General features: G+C 37.7%; 1 protein-coding gene across 1 annotated transcript in view; it reads right to left on the bottom strand.

The window, feature by feature from the left end:
- The window catches only part of VAV3 (vav guanine nucleotide exchange factor 3), a 357,055-nt gene that overhangs the window by 137,870 nt on the left and 197,579 nt on the right, over positions 1-21,606 (bottom strand). The window contains exons 13-15 of the mRNA XM_035017895.1: positions 19,989-20,074; positions 18,372-18,504; positions 17,872-17,981 (exon numbers count right to left, since the gene is read on the bottom strand). Of these exons, the coding sequence (XP_034873786.1) occupies positions 17,872-17,981; positions 18,372-18,504; positions 19,989-20,074 (329 nt within the window). The remainder of the gene's footprint in view (positions 1-17,871; positions 17,982-18,371; positions 18,505-19,988; positions 20,075-21,606) is intronic.

The raw sequence follows: 21,606 nt of genomic DNA, 5'->3' as shown, positions 1-21,606 counted from the left end.
CTGATGTAAAAGTTTAATAAGCTAATATGCACAAAGAGCTCTGCACTGTGCCTGACACATGAAAATACAGAATAAATGATAAATAGTATTTTACTTAACTATTACAACATTTAAATACTGTACGGTAGATATTATGTCACCACTTTGTGATTTCCTAATAGAGGCTTAGAAAAGGAAGTTAAGCAACTTGCCCCAGCTCATGAAGCTATTAATGGGCTGAGCTCTGATTTGACTCTGAACAACCCAATACTAAAGAGTTTGAAAAGTATTATGTGGGTCATGAAGAGCAATGAAAACATTTTAAATGGGAAAATTACATCTCCAACCATAGTATCCTGTCATAAGCTCAAAAGAGATCCATTTACTCAAGGTATTTTAAAATGTTCATTTCAGTCTCAGCTTCAAACCATTGTTCCTTGTCATGACTATTTTTCCCACAACTCCAAATCTTATCCATCCCTTAGCTTAGGCTCCGTGTTTTGAGACCTTCCCAGATCACTGTAGCCCATATAATCTGTCTTCTAAAATTATGTGGCACTTGCTCTTAGATTATTACTCAATTGCTCCAGTCATTCTTTTATTTAAAAAGTATTTATTAAATGCCAAACATATACCAAGCACTGTACTGGGAATAAGGGTGAGAGGGGGCAAAGCATGGCCCCTGGCCTTAAGCTCCTTTCAATGTGGGATGAAGTTGAAGACATGCACAGATCTAATAAAGTGTTACTCAAAGGTACAAGATATGGTGGAGAATAAAGAAGAGGTTGGTCAACTCTCTAATATAGGTTAAAGGAGAGGCAGGGTATGAGGGGGTGAAAAGAGAGCAACTGTCTTCGATCTGAGTCCTAAAAGATGAAAAGATGTTCCCTTGCAGACCTCAGGAGAGGATAGGTCCCAGGTGGGTAAGGGACACTGTGATCAAAGGTCCAGAGGAAAAGGAGCATGGCATGCACTGGCAGCTTCCAGTAGCTCAATCTTTAACTTTAATGCTGGTCATGCTGGGCAAATTTCAATAGCTCATCAGAGCCTGTTTCTTGGGGTTCCTGGACAAGTATGTGGCTATCACACAGGACTATTTTCAGTCAATGATAATTTTTATTGACACACTATTCCTTTCCCTTATAGCAGCATGGCAGCCATATTGTCTTGGGTTAAGTATATACTTTCAAATAGCAATTCTGTTTAGATGAAGGCAAATACAAAACTCCTCTGAATTTAGGTTATTGCTGGACCCAAAAAAAAAAAAATCTCTAATGAAAGATGTTAATATATGCTATCAATATCCCTATCTCAGAAATAAATGATGATGTGTGACAGCCTACCTTCCGGGCTGTTGAAAAAATCAATGATCTTTTTAAAATTTGAGCTCTGATATTTGCAAAGTGCTCTTGGTTCAGATGAGGAAAAGCACTAGAGGAGTACACAGATAAATAAATCTATTTAAAAAAAAAAAAAGAAATTGCTCGCAGAAGATAAACAAATCACTCCAAAGTAGAATTTTATTAAACTCTACTTAGGTCTGATCTTCACACAAGCTACCATTCTCCCAGAAAGTCTGTCTGTGCTGTGGCTGTAAGCGCCTTGTGAACACTTCACGGAGCAGTGCTGACCACTAACAGTCAACTGGCTCATTTCGGTTTTCCCCGCCATGTCTCAGAACTGTCTCTGAAGAAGTCATTGATTAAAGTAATCAATCAACTCTCTACACAATAATGCTCTGGCTTCTTCTGCTTTTAATATCAAAAAGCCCTCCTCGCTGAAAACTAGTAGTAATCAAGTTTTCTGGATCACACACTATCCTGTGCTTTTTGATCAAAGGTTCACAGATCATTTCTTTGGCTTTGCAAAATGATGTGTTCTACTGAATCAGCATAGACTATCAATCTTATGTCTTTATTAATTTTGAATGTAAGGACTGCCTTCATTTGTAATTAAACTAAATTAATTCTGAGTATTACTTTATCACCATTATATTTCCACAGAAGGAATAAGTCCTACTTATTGAATCTTCCTGATGGTTTATAGACTAGGTACACAGAATTTAAAGCATATCATCACCTTTAGGGAATGAAACATTCATCTTCCCAGAGGGATCACACTATCATCATCCAGTATGTACATCCACACACGTTCTTGTAAACACACACACACACGCAGAGTAATAACCATCAAATATATTTTTTGTGAACCAAAAGAGAATAAGCACAAGGAAAAAAAATGTCATAACTGTTGGGTAGAAATAAAAGATGATGAGATTACACTATTAATTTTGTATCACAGTTAGCTTCCACACCTTCTCCATGTTCTTTTTCTATTCAACAAGGCTTCAACATATTCAATAAACAGGCTGCACAGAGTCAAATATAAGAGCAAAATTCCTAGTGCTGCAGGAAAAGAATAATCACAAGTATTTTAAAAGCACCTCTTTAAGATGAATGAAGTCCCAGAGAAAGAAAGAAGACCCTTGCCTTGCCTGGGTCCCCTGGCCATGTCAGTGGGTCCTTTTTTCTCCTTGTCCAGCACTCTATGAACTCCACTAAGTAGTCTTTTCCATTTGCTCTCCTATTCTGTTTTTAGGATGCTGAATATGATCTCCACTATTAAATCTCAGAATCTTTAAACCTTCATTATTATTCATCATTAACATTATCCTCAGCTGCCTTACCTTTCCTCCAAATTATTAAAAATATTACTAAAGCATAAATTAATCATTAGGCATTTAACCTCTAAACACCTTTATGAAACCAGGCTTGTTGGCAAGTTTACGTAAATGTGAATTCTTACTTTCCAAATAAATTTAAAAACCAACTGCAAACAGTCTACTGATAAACATTTAAAATTAATATTTGACTATTTCCCCAACCAGTTAGATGTTCAGATTGTCAGCCTATCTAGTATATCCAAAAATGGCCAGCTAGCCGTATTTTAAATTAAACATAAGCCCATGGGATTTAGCTTTTGTGGGCTTTGCAAATTTAGACTTGTGTCAATATCAAGAGTCAATACAAACCTAATACTAAAACACTCAATCTCTTATGTTGAAGTTTTATACAACCAAAGATTCTCTTAAAGCATCAATACCTTTTAGAGTCATTTTTAAACCCCCAAATAAACTCAATCTAAGGGGAGTTTCATTATAATTGAATATGGAATTGCAAGTTAGACTGGGCAACACATTAAACAATTAAACAAGCAAGAAATTTAATTAAATTTCTAATTCACATTGGATTTCACTCTATCCTACAATTATAAGGTTTCAAGTATCAAGAGCGCCCTGCTGAAAACAGATCTGCAATGTCAATAGTGAGCAATATATTAATGTCAAATAGGTGGTGGAATAATGGCTCCTATTGCTAAGATCCCCTAGAGGCAGGTTGACTTTTTCCCTTCTACCCCAAGTCCACTGGTCCCTGGACAGGGAAATGGCAGCTTTTCATGACAGAGATAATGGGAAAAGAGGCAGATTGCCTCATTTTATGGAAAAGGAACCTGATAAAAGGTTGCTCTTGAAAGAAGAGGAATCGCCAGGAATTGAAGGACTTGGGGTCTAGTTTCAATTCTACTACTTGCTACTCTGGTGGTTTGGGGCAAGTTCCTCTGTAGAAAAAGTTACCCTGGGTTCAACTGGATACAAAATCTGAGCTCATCCAGTGCATAGGCATTTAAGGAAAAAAACCTACAATCTGTTCATTGATCTATCTGTAAAATGGCTGAGGCAAGACAGGGGTGGGTGTTGGTCCTGACGTTTGTGGTTCCAAAGTTAAGGCTCTTTATTACACCGCCCTAAAGTAAAACTTTCAAGGGGAAAGCCTTGTGTATATGGATATGTATTGTACATAAATATGTATGTGTATAACACAAAATGTCCCCAATAAGCTGTACTGAGGAAAAGGCTTAGCACAGACTACTTATCAATGTGCACAAGTTTAAGGCCACAAGGCAAAAGAATGCTCAGCTATATAACCAGATAAAAGTGTTTGCAAGACAAGAGACAGTAACGCAAGCCTAGAGTCAACATACAGAGTCATCATTGTCACAAAGCATCATTTTAATCTTGAAACTTCCTATCTTGAAGAATTCAGAAGATTTCCTAATTCATTATTCCAAGTCTGTATGGTATGTAGAAAATCCATTAGGTTGCTTTATGGTGTTCCTTCTAGTAGATCAAAGCCCTGTAAAACCGTTTTTGTTTTTTTTTTCTCAATCTGAAAGATGTTCAGGTCATGATAATTGGAAAATACAATTCAAACCCCTACCACAATTAAATAGGCCAGGAATAGTTTTGGCTTAGTAAACTACCTATGACCTCAGATCTATTTTGTAACGTATGAAGCACTATTTCCAAGCTATCTAGTTTTTAAAATGCACCGACAGCAACAGCTTTAATTTAAAATGCCAGTGTTCGATATGTCAAAGCTCAAATATTCTGAGAGGGAGCTTTAATGCATATATATTATTAATGCACTATCAGAGAACAGATCCCTTAGTTGATTCTGACCAATGAGTCATTAGTCAGAAACTACATAAAGCAAATTTGGGGTATGATAATAGATGAGAGAATTTTGTTTCTGGTTGCTCTTGCTAACTGGGGGGAAAGAAACAGTCTACGATCATCCCGCCCTGTGCGCGCCCGATCTCGTCTAGGGGGAAAGAAACAAAGAAAGGCACAGGAAGTCTGCATTCTCAGGTTAGGAGATAGGAAAATGGAGTTTAATAAAACATCATTTTTATGCCTCACTGGCCATTTGGGCAAGAAACTCTTTGGAGAAAAAAATGAGAAAAGCCTGGTCTTGCACCACGGTGTAACCTCTATGCCATCATGAGCTGTGTGGCCCAGGCAGGTACTTATATCTCTGGTCCTTAGTTTACTTATTAAAAAAACAAAAACAAAAAAAGAGATCATTGCACCTGTCATAAATTCCATGAAGATTTAATGAGACAAATATCAAAAACATAGCACTGTACTTGGAAGACAATGTTAATGTTACTGAATATTAATTCTCTCATAGGACTGATGCCAGGATAGACCAGAAGAAAAATAACTCCAAAAGGGTTTTTGATGTTTACTATAACAAACTTTATTTTCTCCATTATGTTCAGTTAGCTACCGTATAGTTCACCATCAATAGTTCTTGATGTAGTGTTCAATGATTCATTTGTATAACAAACGTTATAAAGTATGGTAATATTTTTATGAATTTTTTAATTTATAAAGCCAATTTATTTAGGGCATTTGTGACTTTTTGAATTTTTAAAATTTTTTTTCCCTTTCCTCAAAGGGCTAGCTGCTTTGTGCAGACTGTGATGTTGCAATATAAAGATGTGGATAGGACTAAAACCACCAGCCACTGGAATATTCTAACAACTTCTGAGGCAGATTGAGCTCCCAATCTCAGTGTTTTCTTAGACAAAAATGTTTAGAAGAAAAGTCTGCTATTCTAATAAGCAACAGACAGGTCAAACATATGCTTCTGATAACTACTTCAAATTGGGCTCTCCCCAGGAATAACAAGCTATTCAATGTTAGTCCAAAGTTCATCCTGAAGGAGAAAAAGGAGTGTTATCACACTGTGTTCATATCTCTAGTGATTTCTGTAATGTACATTCAGTGTTACATCAGTACAAACTTATGTATTTAAAAATCACCTAATCCACCCTGATAACTAGCCAGGACTTAGTCTCAGACCCTAAGGCTTTTTCTCCCCATTACCCACACCTCTAAAAAGATAATGTATTTATTTATTTTTTTAAGAAAGGCTTTTTTTTTTTTCCTTTTTAAGATTTTATTTATTTATTTGACACAGAGAGAGAGACAGCTAGAGAGGGAACACAAGCAGCTGGAGCGGGAGCAGGAGCTGGAGAGGGAGAAGCAGGCTCCTAGCTGAGCAGGGAGCCTGATGCGGGGCTGGATCCCAGGACCCTGGGATCATGACCTGAGCCGAAGGCAGATGTTTAACAACTGAGCCACCCAGGTGCCCCTAAAAAGATAATTTAAAGTCTGAGGCTGAAATCACCTTATCTAGACAACTGGAAAAAGAAAACACCATCAAATCAAATCAAAACTATGCTTAGATTTTTTAGCACAATTCTATAAGGTGACCAAAACTCTTGCTATAAATTAACTTATAAATTAAGACTTGACTTACTTTAAGGAAATTCTTTGATGCCCAAATCATCCTTATAAATTGTTAATAATATGCATGATGTTATTATTTGATTTGTAAAAATATCCAATTCTTACCCAACAGCATCACTACAAAATAAGTGGAAAGTATTTAGGTTCTAAATCATATTTTTCATTCAGTGTGTGAAAATACTACACAAAAATACCTCTTGCTTATAAAACAAAATGAAGGAAACTTTCATCTTTGGAGAACAATAGTAGGTATTCTTCCTATAAATGAGGCAGCATGGGGCGAGGGAAAAAGCTCTGGATGGAGATTCAAGATCAGTCTCTGCCACTTGTTAACTAAAAAAGCACACACAAAACACTTAATCTCTCCTCTATTTTTCAATTTTTTTTAAAAGACAATACCTCCTGGCTACCTCAGAGCACTCCTTAATAATCAAATGAAGTATTATCCAAAAATGCTTTGGAGACTATAAAGCACTATATAAGAGTAAGGAATTATCCCTGTATGCTACCAGACTCTAAATACTTTAACATGAAGGAATTAAAATCTGAAATCTTGCTTATAATACTCAGAGTCAGAAAAAATGCTATGCATAATTCAATCAGAAGACCCCAAATTGATTTCTAAATGCCTTGAAGATTAAAACTGTCTCATTTACTTTTTGGGGGGGTGGGGGATGATAGCAGCTAGCACCACACCTTGTCCATAATACTGGACTGAAATTAAACATTCAATTTACCTATACCTTTATCTGATCCAGGTTAGCATTCAACTAACCTAGTTAATGAAAACATCTTTCCAAATTAAGTTTCTTTTTATTTAGGGGAAAGAATGTTTAAAACACAAAGTTGGAGGAATAGCTACCTTCATATATCTGAAGGGTTACCAACAGAGGAAAGAGACATGTTCTATTTGGGCCCAAGAAATCACATTAGAAAATTATACTTGGACAGGTTTCAACTCATTGTAAGGAAGAGTTTTGTATGGTCAAAGCTAAACAAAGAGCAAATTATTTCAGAGGTAGTGAGTTCCTCATCACAAGAGGCATTCAAGCACAAACTACACATGGAAAGAAGTTACAGGAAAGGTTTGAGCATTGAATGGTTGGAATAGAGGAACTTCAAACTCCTCTTCCAAGTGTCCATGAATTTATAAAACAGTATGGCTTCTGGGGATCTTGATAATTATGAACAGATATTCAGAGCATATGGGAGAGAAATCACCTACAACAAATTAATTTTTCTAAATTACATATCAGTGGGATATGGCATTTTTCCTAATTATTTAAAGCAAAACAACATATACTTAACATATAATGACTCTTTTTCTAAATAAAGAGCAAAAACTTCAGTCGCGTATGCCTTTCTTAGACCCCCAGGAGGTCACTAACTTTCAAAATTTGCCTGGTAGTATAACATGCACTGGAGTTTTCTACGTTGACATTTCCAATTCCATTCTCCTCACTTCAAATAATGTGTGATATAAGCTTCCATTTACCTTGCAATTTACCACTGCTTTGCAGGGACATTATAATGCTGACTTGAAAATATGCCTTGTTAAAATGTAAACTCCATGAGAGAAGAAAACTTGCCTTATTCATCATTATATCCATCCTGCCTAGACTAGCTCCTGGGCGGATATGAGATGCTCAAGAAATACATGAACAAATAAAGATATACAGTACTTAGTCTCATTCAATAACTGTTTCAAGCATGACTTCGTTATTTTTCCAACTAGACTGTTATTGCTCACTCTTACGAGCAAGAAAAAGTTTCTTCCATTGTTTCCATTGTAAGGACTGCCAATCTTCAAACAAAGCTTATTTTGTATTGAACAGCCCCAAGTAATAATTCCTATGATCTAGTACTTTCTTATAAAAAAAAAATATCCTAAAAGTAGTACATATGACATTAACTATTAGGTTTAGACTTATAAATTAAAGCTTGCTCACTATTACAGATTTCACCGGTCATGTCATTTTCTTAGAGGAAACCATATATATAGTTGACTCAATACAGTGAACAGTTCCGAAACAAACTTACTCTTTGTGTTATTTACATTACCCAAATTGGAGTCAGTGTAGTGACCACCATTGTCAGGTTAAACAGTCCTGGTTCTGCTTACACTATTATTCATATAAAAAGAAGAAAGAAAAAAAGAAAAGCACAACAAAGGGTCTGTTACAAAAGCTTGGGGAAACCAACACTAATTCAGCCTAACAATGTTACTTGCATTTAGCTTTAGCGGAATAATGCTTATTGGTTGATGGAAATTTTGATACCTACCCATTCCTCTTCCTCCCTAGGACTTCTTTATAAGCATGCTCAGGAATGCCAGAAAAATGTCAAGCAAGTATTAAATATAACCGGAGAAAAAGGAGAGAGGTTTGAGCACCACTAGGCAATAACAGAACACGAATACTATTTAATATTTACTAATGCTTTGTCATGCATGAAATGCTTTTACATGTTTCTGGATCAAACAGGCTACTGAAAGACTCCATTTAATGACAGCTGTGGTTTTTCTGAGCACTGTCCCGTGTCCCACTTCCTTTTATTGCTGCCAGGAAACTGCGGTTTAGTTCCCTACACTGACTTAACTGCCAATTTTGAAAGGTTACAGATAATACATTAGATTCAGGGAGAGCTGAGCTGGCTTCAACTTGGGAGATTAATGTGAATGGGTCGGTACCATGAGACTCAGCACAGCCCAGGCGCAAGGGATCAAGTCAGCATGGATCTCATCTCCATAAACAAATTCTTCATATTAAAAACTGGTAATGAAAGCCTTTTAAGGAGAAAGAATAAAAGGCTGTTTTGTTTTTGTTTTTGTTTTTAAGATTTTATTTATTTATTTGAGACAGAGAGAATGAGAGGGGGGAGGGTCAGAGGGAGAAGGAGACTCCCCGCCGAGCAGGGAGCCCGATGCGGGACTCGATCCCGGGACTCCAGGATCATGACCTGAGCCGAAGGCAGTCGCTTAACCAACTGAGCCACCCAGGTGTAAAAGGCTGTTTTTAAAGAATATAATTTCTCCAAAAATGTGGGCAGACAGTACAGAGATGCTTTGTGGACTGATACTTTAGTAGTATATGCCTGTAAGGCTACCAGTTTCCAGCAGACACTTACACAAGATTGGAACACCCAGAAAATGCCAAAGCAGGTGCCAGCAAAGTCAAAATGTCACTCCCACATATGGCTCATTCAGGAAGGCTCACCCTTGGGCCAACTCTTGACAGCACTATAGTCTTCCTTTGCCCCTTCTAGGTTTCCTTGGTGTGCTCTCCAGGGAAGACATTTCAGAATAAATAACAGGCACGAATGTCATTACTGCTGCAAAGAAAATGCCCCAAGAGCACAAAGAGCCATCACGGACTACAAAATTATCTCTGTTGATGTGGTTGACTATTAAGAAAAGAAAAAGCTTACTGTGTTGTTGCTATTGGCCTGGATTCTTTGGGCCTCGTAGTCCTTTCTAATAAACCCTATGATAAAACTTAATGAAACCAGATACCCATAGGTGCAGTCCGTTTTGGGGGCAGATATTTTGATATTCATTTGGACAGTACCAAATAATGTCAAACACAGATAATACATCCAGGTATCTTTGCTTTGGTCTTGGTGGAATAAATTCTGTAGCTAAATCATGATGGCCTAAACAGGAATTAGTGCTACCAAAAAAATAAATTAAATTAAAAAATCACACTACTACAGAAGGCCAGAGGGTGGTTCCATTACAGCTGAGATCATTTAGTGGTAGCACATACTCACTACATTCCTTAGGCCTAAATCATCATCTTTGGGCTGTAACACAGGGGTCGCTAACTACTGCTCATGAGCCAAATATGGCCCACCACCTGTTTCACTGGAACATACCATGCTTGTTCATTTACGTAGTGCAGTATCCATGGCTCTGTTATTACTGCAATGATAGCATTGAGTAATTGTGACAGAGACCATATGGTCCACGAAGCCTAAAATATTTACTTTCTGGCCCCTTACAACAAAAGTACATTGGCCCCTGTTCTAAGAGATGAAATTTGTAGTCTCAAAAGACACATTTATATATATATAAATATATATAAATATATGTGTGTATGTATATACATATACAAATACATACATATATATGTATTTGAGAAGATCCAAACAGACCTCCTAATGAAGAAAACGAAGAAAAGGAACAAGAAGAGAGAAGAAGAGGAAGGAGAAATAATAGTACTAATAGTAGTAGCAGTAGTTGGAACTTGCTATAGAATTCTCTGACTTAGCTTTACGTAGATGGAGGAATCTAGGCAAAAGTATAAACAAAGTCAGTCTTTTCAATGTGTACAAAAGAATGTCAAATTCGCAGCCAAAACTTTAATATTCTATTAGAAACGTGGATCACTCACCAACCAATAGCAAAGAGCATCTCCACTTGAGACACTCAGCAGATTTCTTAATCTTGAACTGATGTAACATAACAAGCTTTATTCCTCTAAATCCCAGGATGGCTAGGGTAGGTGTGCTCTCTCTGGTCTGACTAGTCAGGCCCCATAGGTGAAACAGTGAGTCCAGGCATAACTGGTCCACTACAGGGAGCAGCAGATAGTAAAGAGGGTCATACTGAGGATGTCAAGGAGACCGGTGAAATGGCAGAGGGAACACGTGCATGAAATGAGCCTCTCTTGTGCCACCCATCAGTGTCACAAAATCTAGGCCATGACTGCATTTCTTCTGGGTCAGGAGTTGGGACAGAGAGAAATGTGAGGAAATAGGTGGGCTTTGAGCACCTCAGACCCTGGAACTGGAGTTTGGGCCAAGTTCTGCCCACATCTCCCAGAGACAAGGAGGCCCAGACAGCATGTGAATTGCATATCGTTCTGCAGTTTTCAGCCAAACTGTAGATTAGGTCAGCATATGTGAAAGAGTCCAGGTAATGTGGAAATTACCCATATCCTGGTTGGTTCTATAAGTTCCATCCAAACATTAAGTCATTCTGCCAAAAAGAAACAGATATGGAAAGACAAAAAGAAACAACCTAGAAGCATCAAATTGGGTAGCTACAAAAATGCCTTCAAGAAATTGCAATCTCATTTTCGAAGGCTAATTTAAGGAAAAAATAATTATATGTAACATCAACTTCTAGAACTTCAAAAAATCTCATGCTGCTTAGTGGAGAATGTATGTTTTTCAGGGTTTCCTACCTAAGAATCCAAATTATAAGGCCTCCCTATCACGCCAGAAAAAGTTTCTTTCCCTCAAGGGCTGTTATGATATTCTATACAATAGGAATCCTTAACCCATCAAGTCTTTGTTGTTGTTTTTTATATTGCCCTGTTATCAGAAAACTTGAGTAAAATTTCAGATCTACAATAAAAACAGGATTTTCCACTATGTGCCAGGAGCTGTGCTAGGGACTCCTCATGCACGTGAAAAAAGATGCCTGCCACTGATGTATTTTTAGTCCAGGGGAGAAACACCCATGAAATGGACAGCTAGATCCAATGGTGACCTCATCAACCAAAGGGCCCAGGCACTTTGGCCTTGGCCCCTTAAAAGTACACATACAGAAACCAAAATAACCAAAAAGCAATTGCATTCTCTATTTAACATTTCAAAAGACATAAAAGGGAATATAAATTCAGAATCCACAGATACGTATTTTGAAAGGTGCTTTTCCCCTTTCTAAATTCCTCAAACCCCATAGCTATTCCAGAGCCTCATTCACACCAAAACCCCAAATTTTCTTTGTTTCCAGAACCATGAAGCTTTCTTTTTTCCTTTCTCCCAGCATTAGCCAGGCAGTTCAATTTAGCTTCTCTCTCAGTAAGCAGGAAGGAATCCCTATTCTTTAGGAGGAGAAAAGATAGGTGAAATTGGGCAGGCACATAACAGATTTTCTTTAACAAGCAGGGGTGGAGGGGTGGAGGGAAGGCTATAAATACTACCCTTGGATAATTTTTGTCGGGCCATATAATTACAATTGTGAGAGAATACTGGGGAGGTAAGGTTACTAATTTAGCATAATGGTCAGGAAAGATCTCTCTCACAAAGTAATATTTTAAGCCAAGATCTGTAGGATAAAGAACAGGAGGAAAGACCATCCTGGGTAGGGAAGCCTCAAGGGTGGTTGCCTGAGGCCTGTGAATTCTCCAAGAACTGAAATCCACTCTATCTAACCACAGCAAAATGAGCACAGGTAAAACTGATATGAGATGTGGCTGGAAAGATAGGCAGGATAAAATCAGGGAGGGCCTTTAGGTCCTGGCAAGAATGTTGAGATTATACCAAGGGCAATAAATAGCCAACGAAGGGTTTTATGTAGGGCGGGCCACAACTGGATCACCCTCGATGCTTCCTGAAGAGTGGACTGGTAAGGAGAGGGCAAGGAGGACAGAGCTAATTAGAGATGTGAAATGCTTTAACCAGGGAGGGGAGCACGAAAATTACAAGCAAGTGGTCAGATTCAGTCTGCAGAGATTGGGGAGAAATTGACCACAGGGGGAGAGAGAAGGGCACTTTTTGGGCTTCCTTCTATTTACACTTGAGCAAATGGGACTGGGAGAAGATAAGATTTGGCTAGAAATATCCAAGAGTTCAGTCTTTAAATCCAATCCATTATATATTAACTAAAAATTATATTTATAAATTACAGTATTTAAATTCAATTGCAATACCTCCCTCATTGTTATACGCCCAGGACTTCCAATAATATCTGGCAAGAAGGCAAGTGCTCAGTAAGTACTTGTAGAATGAATATAATTTCCTCCTGTAATTATCTCTCTGGTATCCAAAATATCTGAGCAATATCTTTAGATTAATACAAATTTTGTTTTTAAAATTATTTTTGATAAAATATAATTTCATATTTAAAATGTGAACAACATACTCATTGCTTTTATAATACAAACTATGGAAGGTAAATTTCAGGAAACTATTCTTATCTAGTAGATCCTGAGTGTGAGGAAAAGGCTCTGAAACATTGTTCTGTTTGACCTCTGATTATTTAAATTTTTCTTTTTAATTCTGTGGCATGTGTGCTTTTTATGGTGAGTGACCTCAAATTCCTTCTGGAAGCAAATGGGCAATAAATTAGAAACACTGTGACTCAGATCAAATGCGATTTGTGGAGTTTAATGGCTAGATTTCTGCCCCCTGCCCCACCCTAGTTGGAGAGCACTTCTTTTCAGGGGTTCATCCTGGGAAACAAAACTCAGGGGCTGCCCTTCCAGATGTCCAACATGACAATGCCGCTGGCCCCAGAGTCCCTTCCTGGCTCTATAATTTCCATATCCCCTTCTCCAACTCTTCTCCCCACAACCACAGTCTTAGCATTTAACAATTAGCAAGAAATTGCTAATTTAGGAATTAGCCCTAAGTATCCTGGGCTAATCTTTGAGCACACGTTAATCTCTCTACGTTCTTCTTCCTCTACGGAAAACCATGTAGCACTGTGCATATGGTACACAGTGAAGGAATCTTAGATAGTGGGAATAATGGTAATGCATCCTTCAAGGAACTTTATTCAAGGGATTAATATCAATTGTTAGAATTTCAAGAATTGGGTCAAGTCAGAATAAATTCCAGGCAAGGCAACCTTTCAGTTCCCTTCAGTAAACACTACGGAGGCTGGTTCAGAATCTACCACTTCCTACCATTTGCAATACTTCCCTCACCTCCAATTTTACTTTTTCTTTCTTGCTCTCCTTCTTTAAAAAGCCTTATTCTATTATTCAAGTTATTTATTTCATATTTTACCCAACTTTGACTTATTTCTGGAACATTTAAAGAAACTGCCTGATCCTCTAGGTCCTAATTACAGTGGGGGTGGGGGTGGGGCAGAAAAAGGAAACCTGACTCTACTTGGAGATAACAGGATTTGAGTCCAGTTGCTTATTTGAGCATCTCGATGGGTAAAGAAGTTGCTGTGAACTGAGATCCTGAGCTCTATAGTAAATGATATAGCATTAAAGTTGTACAAGTTTGCTGAAACACTGCTGTGATCACTAGTTTCCTGAGCTATAAAATGGGTATGACAATGTTTATCAATTTAAATCTAACAGGAGAATTCATAAAAACACACTGGATATAAGGGATCGGGGGAAAACACACCCAGAAACCTCCTAACAATATTTTGAACATTGCTATAGGCACTCACATCCATATTCTCCTGTATCATTATGAAAACTAGCTTAAGCTAATAAAAATATTTGCCATCTTATTTCACAGAAAACTAAATGGAATTGTGAGGGACAGTGACAAAAGCCCTTTTGGAAATAAGAATAAACAATGTATATACATCAGTCTTTTAAAGGTTTAAATACATTCTTCAGAGTGGGGTCCCCCAGAACTATGGCTCCCAACCTTCCTTGGTTCCACTACTGTTCCAACAACCTCAAGAGCAATCCGTCCTGTTACCCCTTCTTCTCACAGGAGAAAAAGAAAAAAACATTCTTCTCCCTGCCCTATCCAAGTGGGTCACTGCTGATTTTCTCTTTGTTCAGCCTTTCTTACGGAGGTTTGCCAAGTTCTGATGTGGTTCACTGCATATTCTAAATGCTGGAAATGGTTACGGCCGAAGGTCAGAGAACACGGTTATTGAGCAGGGATGGGATATGTTTGGGAAAGACACAGGCTGAGATTTAGGTCACCTCTGGGGAGATGATTTGCGTTTACTGGATACTTACTGTTTATTGGTATTCATGCTTTTCTATGGTCTTTTTTAATGTTCTAAATTAAAAGTGGTATTTTAAACATCTTAAAGGTGATTTGCAATTTTTTTTTAAATAAAAATGATCCAATCATCCTATAAACAGCAGAACTGCCATCTTCTGAAAATAGAACTGGCAAGCATTTCATCAGTCTTAAAATATCACCTCCCTTGATTTCCCACCACCCTCCCACCGATGCCTCCCTTTCCTTCCCTGAGTTCCTTAAAGCAACACTCCAGAATGCTCTAGGAGGACCTCGGTATCCCATGTTAATGCTAAAGAGACTGGCAGAAGCTGGCTTGAGGAAGTACCCAAGGCTTATTGTTTTTCATGGGCTGTCATGAATGCAGCCGGGCTTCTTAGTTTTCTTTTATTCCCCATGGCTTAGGGAAGAAGAGTACTCGAACTTTAGATAATGGATAAAATAGCAAAATTTGAACCATGGGTAATATTCTCCTAAGCTTCAGGACTCAACCTAGATTATTCTATTTTCCTGAGCACAAGACAAACAGGAGCTGTTTACAGAGTTGGAAGCAGGGCTTTCCTGCATAACGAGCTTCAAAAAAGAGGGGAAGAAATAAAATAATGGAATATTCTGATGCTTGAGTAAAATCCTGACTAATTTTACTTTGCCATAATTGGCATCATCCCTGCTTATAGAAGCCCTCGACTTCGACTTTGAGCAATTCTCAAAAAAGGTACTTCCACCCTCTCACCATCTGCATGGGCAGTCAATGGAATTCTGAAATACAAACAGCCACTTGGAGGTTTAATTATATTGGTGAGGTGCCTGGAAAACGCTCAAAGATTAAGAATCCCAGTTTCCCTGGGCGTGGTACAGCCATCTTTCTCGTGGTGGGACAATTTAAATCCATCCATTCTCCTGTAGGGATATAGCTATCAAGCAGTGACTGGTAGTTTTCTACAACCACAAATTTCTCCCTTCTTCCATGAGAGAACCTTGATTCTCAGGTAGGCACAATTCTGCCTGGAATAAAGATTGTATTTGACAGATGTAGCCACATGGCTAAGTTCTGGTCAGTATTATGTAACAGAAGTTTGTGGCATATCTCCAAGGCATCCTTAAAAATAAGGAGTCATCTTCTGCTGCCTAGAATGTAGATTTTATAACCGGAGCTCCAGCAGCGACCTTGGACAACAAAGAGACCAACCCTGAGTACAGAAGCCAAATGCTGATAATGGAGAGCAGAAGACCTGAGCCTGGGTTCCTGAGGATACCCCAGTGAGCCACCAGACCACCCCCCTCGTCTACCTACCCCAGCATTCATCTTATCAAATCTCTTGTATCCAGTGTTAAGTTGTTTCATTTATGGCAAATGAACAAAATTCTAACTGGCATGCCTATCACACAGTCCATGGAGCCTGCCTGCTCTGGACAAGAAATTAAACTCTCCTCCTCTGCAGAAAGTTTTTCACTTCATCTGAAGATTATATATCCAAAGAGAACCCATAAGAAAATACTGGCCTAGAATCATTCCCACAAGAGCAAAGGCTTGAGATCAGCTCTGCCTTTGCCCATTGTCGCCAAACCCAGGTAGACAAGTCGACCACTTGAAACCTAATTAAAACAGCACACTGGGTTTACAATGGAGCCCACTATCCATGAGAGACTGGGCAGAGGCCACCAACTTCATCATTCAGGCCCCAACCAAAGGGGACCTACGGTATAGCCATGCCATCCCTGCACACTAACCCCTTTTGCTTCACCATTGTGATCAATAACAATACATTATTAGGACCATAATGGTATACTGGGATGGTGCCTTCTGGTTTTACAAGTCCTCATGGGTGTAATAAGATCCTAAATATAAAACAATAATAGTGCTAACAATAGATATCACTTACTGTTCAATACCATATGACTGCTGGTGTGCTATTTGGCTAGCACTCTGCCTGAAACATATTATCTGAAATTCAAATTATTATTATCCTTATTTTACCAAGGAGGAAACCAAGGCTCTGAGAGATAATGAATTTAGCTAAGACTATGCAGCCAACCCATGGCAGTGGTTACTGCTGAATCCAGAATTTTTCTATGAGCTTAAAAATATTCTAGCAGCACAATCACTTCACTCAAAATGTTAGATAAAATAATCTCAAGAAAATCTGTTTTTCTCGCTTCAGAACTACAATAAAACATTCTAATATTACCCCCATATTAACATGAGCATTTCTTAAAACAAAGCAAAAGAAGAAACAAACAAAAAGCCTGATAGAATTTGTCCACAAATGGTAAACAGTGTTAAAATACAAATGAAGCAAATCACAAAAGTGTTTGTTTATTTGTTTGTTTCTGAATTTCACCTTTTGCTAACAGTTTCAATTTCAGGGTGACCTATATGTTTTCGTAACAAGGGTCACTATGCACCTTTTAATCCAAAAACATCAAAACTAAAAAGAAACCCCTTAATAACATGTTCTTGTATAATTACATCTCTTTATGCCATTCCTTTTGAAACAGGTCTATTTCCCACCTCTTTCTTGAGCTTCCACTTCCATAAAAGGAAAGAACACAGAAAGAAATCAAGCCCTTAAAACATTCATTGAAAACATCAAGAAATTTATCTAGGACTCGAACAATAAATGAGTTAAAAAAACAAATGAGGGGAAGAAACAAATCTTTCTATTAAAAATAAGATGTGCAAGTATGAATGTTTGTGTTTCCAAGCTATTTCTAGTCTAAAGAGCTATATAAAATATGGTAATTACATCAAAGGTTTATCATTAGAACTGTTAATATTTTCATGGGCTGCAGAAAGCTAAAGAATTAAAATTTACCCATGAGAAGAAAGTCAAACGGAAGGTTAGAGCTCCCTCTTTCTTTTTCTTGAAGAAATTTGCCAAAGCCTCTCTCCTAGGAGACCAAAGTTACTAAGCAGACAGCTGAGGAGCACTCATGCTCAAAGTGTTTCCACAGTCTCCGTATATATGCTACAAGGATTGGAGTACATTTATTGACAGTTCATCATTCGTAAGAGATTAAGTAGTAGAAAAAGCACTTTTAAAGGTAGAAATACTCACAAAGCCATTTCAAACTGTTCCAGCCATTTTTTCTTTAAATCTTTTGTTTTGCAATAAAATTCTAACCCATTTTGTCCTTGGGTATGGATGAGGTAGAAGCCATAAGACCACTGTTGAAATTAATATTCCTCAGGTTAATATGTATCACTCAGTAATAACATCACGCTTCCAAATTCACTAGAACACCACCATAATCATCCACAAACCGCTCATAACATTAACAGCATACAAACTCTGAACAATCAGATTTTTGTAGTCAACTTTATATCTCTAACAGTTCTTATGCCAAATGCATTACAGAGGACCATTAAGGCATTAGAGATGATCATTAACAGTTGTGGCACTGTCCAATTATTTCTCACAGAGGCTTGCTCCTAATCAACCTCTAGAAAGAAAAATCACCTGCGTCAATAAGCCCTCTCACATTAATGTATTAGCATCCTTTCCTTGAATGGTCAAAGTTATGAGTAAATCATGGTTATTAATTTTCAAAAATTCACCTTTTTATTTTCTTTATCAGTTGTAGGATTGTTGGCTATTTTGTATTGCTGAAGATCTATGATTTCCTTCATTTCATAGTTATCGCCTTTCCTTTTACATACAATCACTGCCAAATCAAATAAGAAGATATGCCTGAAAGAAAGAAAGAGAGATTTAAAATGGTTTGCAAGCATGTATGTTAACTTTTCCTTGGTAAAACTTAATTAAACCAACCACACTTGTTTCTTTGAGTTAAAGACAAAGGCAGTATTGCACGCTGAAAAGAATGAACTATACATACCCTGGCACTACTTTACGGAATGAATGGCCTTACTCTACCTTAGTTTCATTTAAAAAAATACGCAAAATTATAGTAAGAATATACTCATTACAGAGTTGCTGTAAGGAACAACTGAGATAAGCCACTTTAAAGTGTCCAGGAGCAGTTTTTTTTTTTTTTTTCAGTTTAAATCCTAGACATTTACAGAACACTAATGAGAACAATAGCAGTGAACTTCTGATGTTTCGAGGAGTCGGCCAGAATGTGTTGAGAAGTGTCCATCCCTTTCACAAAATGACTCACTTAATTTAAATCCCCAGGACCATCTGCTGAGGTATTATTTTCATCTTCATTTTATTGGGGAGGAAACTGAGGATTAGAGAAGTTAAATAATTTGCTCAAGGTCACATAGCTAATGAGGGGCAGAGCAGGATTCACACCCAGATCTAATTGTGGAACCTGCACTTTTACCCTCTATGTCGCTCCTCGTGATTTTATGGACCACCTGAAACACAAATTGAGCAGCATATGAGCAAAATGCAAATTAGAAAAATTATGGTTATATTTATGTGTTGATATTTCTCTTAATTTTTAACAACAGTGTAACTGGGGGAGAAAAACTTGTAATCCTATCATCCAAAACCAATATTTTTATCTTTTAGAAAATTCTCAGGAATTAACATGTATACATTTTAAAATAATGATAATGACAATGATACAGTCACATAGCTCTAATACTTGCATCACTTTCAAAGACTATTTTCCTGGAGAGGCTGAAAAGGGTATGTCTCTCCTGGGAGCTACCTGTAGAGCCTGGTATCAAGTTGGAAGAGCTGACACTGCCCCCTGCTGGCTAACTTTCCTGGTTCAAAGTTTCCGGAAAATGGCCATTTTAACCAAATCAATCAGTTTAGCAATCGCATGTATATAATTCGGGATACCAGGCCAAGCTCACTAACCTGAACTTCCCTCAAGAAAATATCGCGAAATGATTCCCACTTAGACTTAATTCTTAGGGTATTTTGTCTTTTTAGTTGTTTTCAAATGTATACCAAAAAAAGCAATCAAACAATTGTGTTGTCTATTACTTTATCTCTACTCTCATTTCAGTGTGTCCCTCTGAGCCTCAGCTGACATTCTGTATTTATCATATCCCTCTTAAGAACTTAGACAAATCAACAGATACCAAAACATAGAGGAAAAGACCTAACATATCTATGAGAAAATTGTAGAAAACCATAGGTTGGTCTGTCCCCTTGTTTTTCTTCCTCTGCTTCCCTCCTTTGTCCTAGAATTGTTTTCTCAATCTTCTGATACTAACCACTTATTATGAAAATAAGTATTGCTCTTTTCTCACCTTTCTTGTTTCGTATGCTTGTCTAGGGTAGTTATTCGAATTTCACCATCTCCCTGAGGTCGTCCAAAAAGCAAAACTGGTTGGTTCTAAAATATAAAATTTACATGTCTCAGCTTTTCGTAATCATGTAAAAACAGAAATAAATATTAGCAAGGATATTTGCTAGGGACAACTACTTTATTACATTACAAGTTTTATCATTTTACATTTTTAGCACACTTAGTCTAAAAAGCTCAGGTCTATATGATTCACTTTCAAAAACAATCTGTCCTTGGAGAGCCTAGGAGGTATACTGAGGACATTAATTAATTTTACTTATAACTTCATAGGGAAGTTAGCTTCCAAAAGCAAGAATTAAATGGAAGAATTCAAATGACAACAAAGTTACAGCAACTAATACTTATTAAGCACGAACTATGTGCCAGACATGGTAGTAGATATAGGGCAAAATGTGCCCCTGCCCAGTGCGGGGGGGGGGGGGGATTTACAGAAGTATATAATTATAAATGTGAAATTTCCATGAAGAAAGAGTATAGGAAACATGCATTGCCGGGGGCTTAATTTGTTCTAGGAAGTCAAGGACAGCTTCCTTGAGCTAAGATCTCAAGAATGAAAAGTATGACTTAATGATTAAACACAATGAACCATTTTCCCAGAGGCAGACACTAAAAAATATTAAGTATTTATGAACAACTACTGTACAAAGTGTTAAGGGGAAAAAGAATTGACTGAAAATGATCACCAACATCTAGGAGATTATATCCTAATAAAGGAAGCAGATATGTAATTAATTAACTGTGCTGTAAGAAAGTATAAAAACAGATATTCCATTAAAGTCCCCATGATGTATTTTGCAGAAAAAGAAAACTCATCCTAAAATTCATATGGAATCTCAAGGGACCCTTAATAGGCAAAACAATCTTGAAAAAAGAACAAAGTTGGGGTCTTAGTCTTCCTATTTCAAACCTTATTAAAAAACTATGGTAATCAAAACAGTGTGGCACTTGCATACAGACAGACTTCTAGACCAATGGAACAGAACAGCTGGAAATAGGCCCTCATGGAACCCTCCTACACCATTCCTATTGGTGGGAATGCAAGCTGGTGCAGCCACTCTGGAAAACAGTATGAGGTTCCTCAAAAAGTTGAAAATAGAGCTACCGTGTGACCCAGCATTGCACTACTGGGTATTTACCCCAAAGATACAAAGGTAGGGATCCGAAGGGGTATATGCACCCCAATGTTTATAACAGCAATGTCCACAATTGCCAAACTATGGAAAGAGCCAAGATGTCTATCAACAGATGAATGGATGAAGAAGATGTGGTATATATATATACAATGGAATATTATGGAGCCATCAAAAGGGATGAAATATTGCCATTTGCAATAATGTGGATGGAACTGGAGGGTATTATGCTGAGCGAAATAAGTCAATCAGAGAGAGACATGTATCATACGACCTCACTGATATGAGGAACTCTTAATCTCGGAAACAAACTGAGGGTTGCTGGAGTGGTGGGGGGTGGGAGGGATGGAGTGGCTGGGTGATAGACACTGAGGAGGGTATGTGCTATGGTGAGTGCTGTGAACTGTGTAAGACTGTTGAATCACAGAC

This window comes from Mirounga leonina, unplaced genomic scaffold (assembly GCF_011800145.1).
Source record: "Mirounga leonina isolate KUSES-001 unplaced genomic scaffold, KU_Mleo_1.0 Mir_173, whole genome shotgun sequence".
In the NCBI taxonomy this organism is placed as follows: Eukaryota; Metazoa; Chordata; class Mammalia; order Carnivora; family Phocidae; genus Mirounga; species Mirounga leonina.
This window is presented reverse-complemented; position numbering and strand designations above follow the sequence as displayed.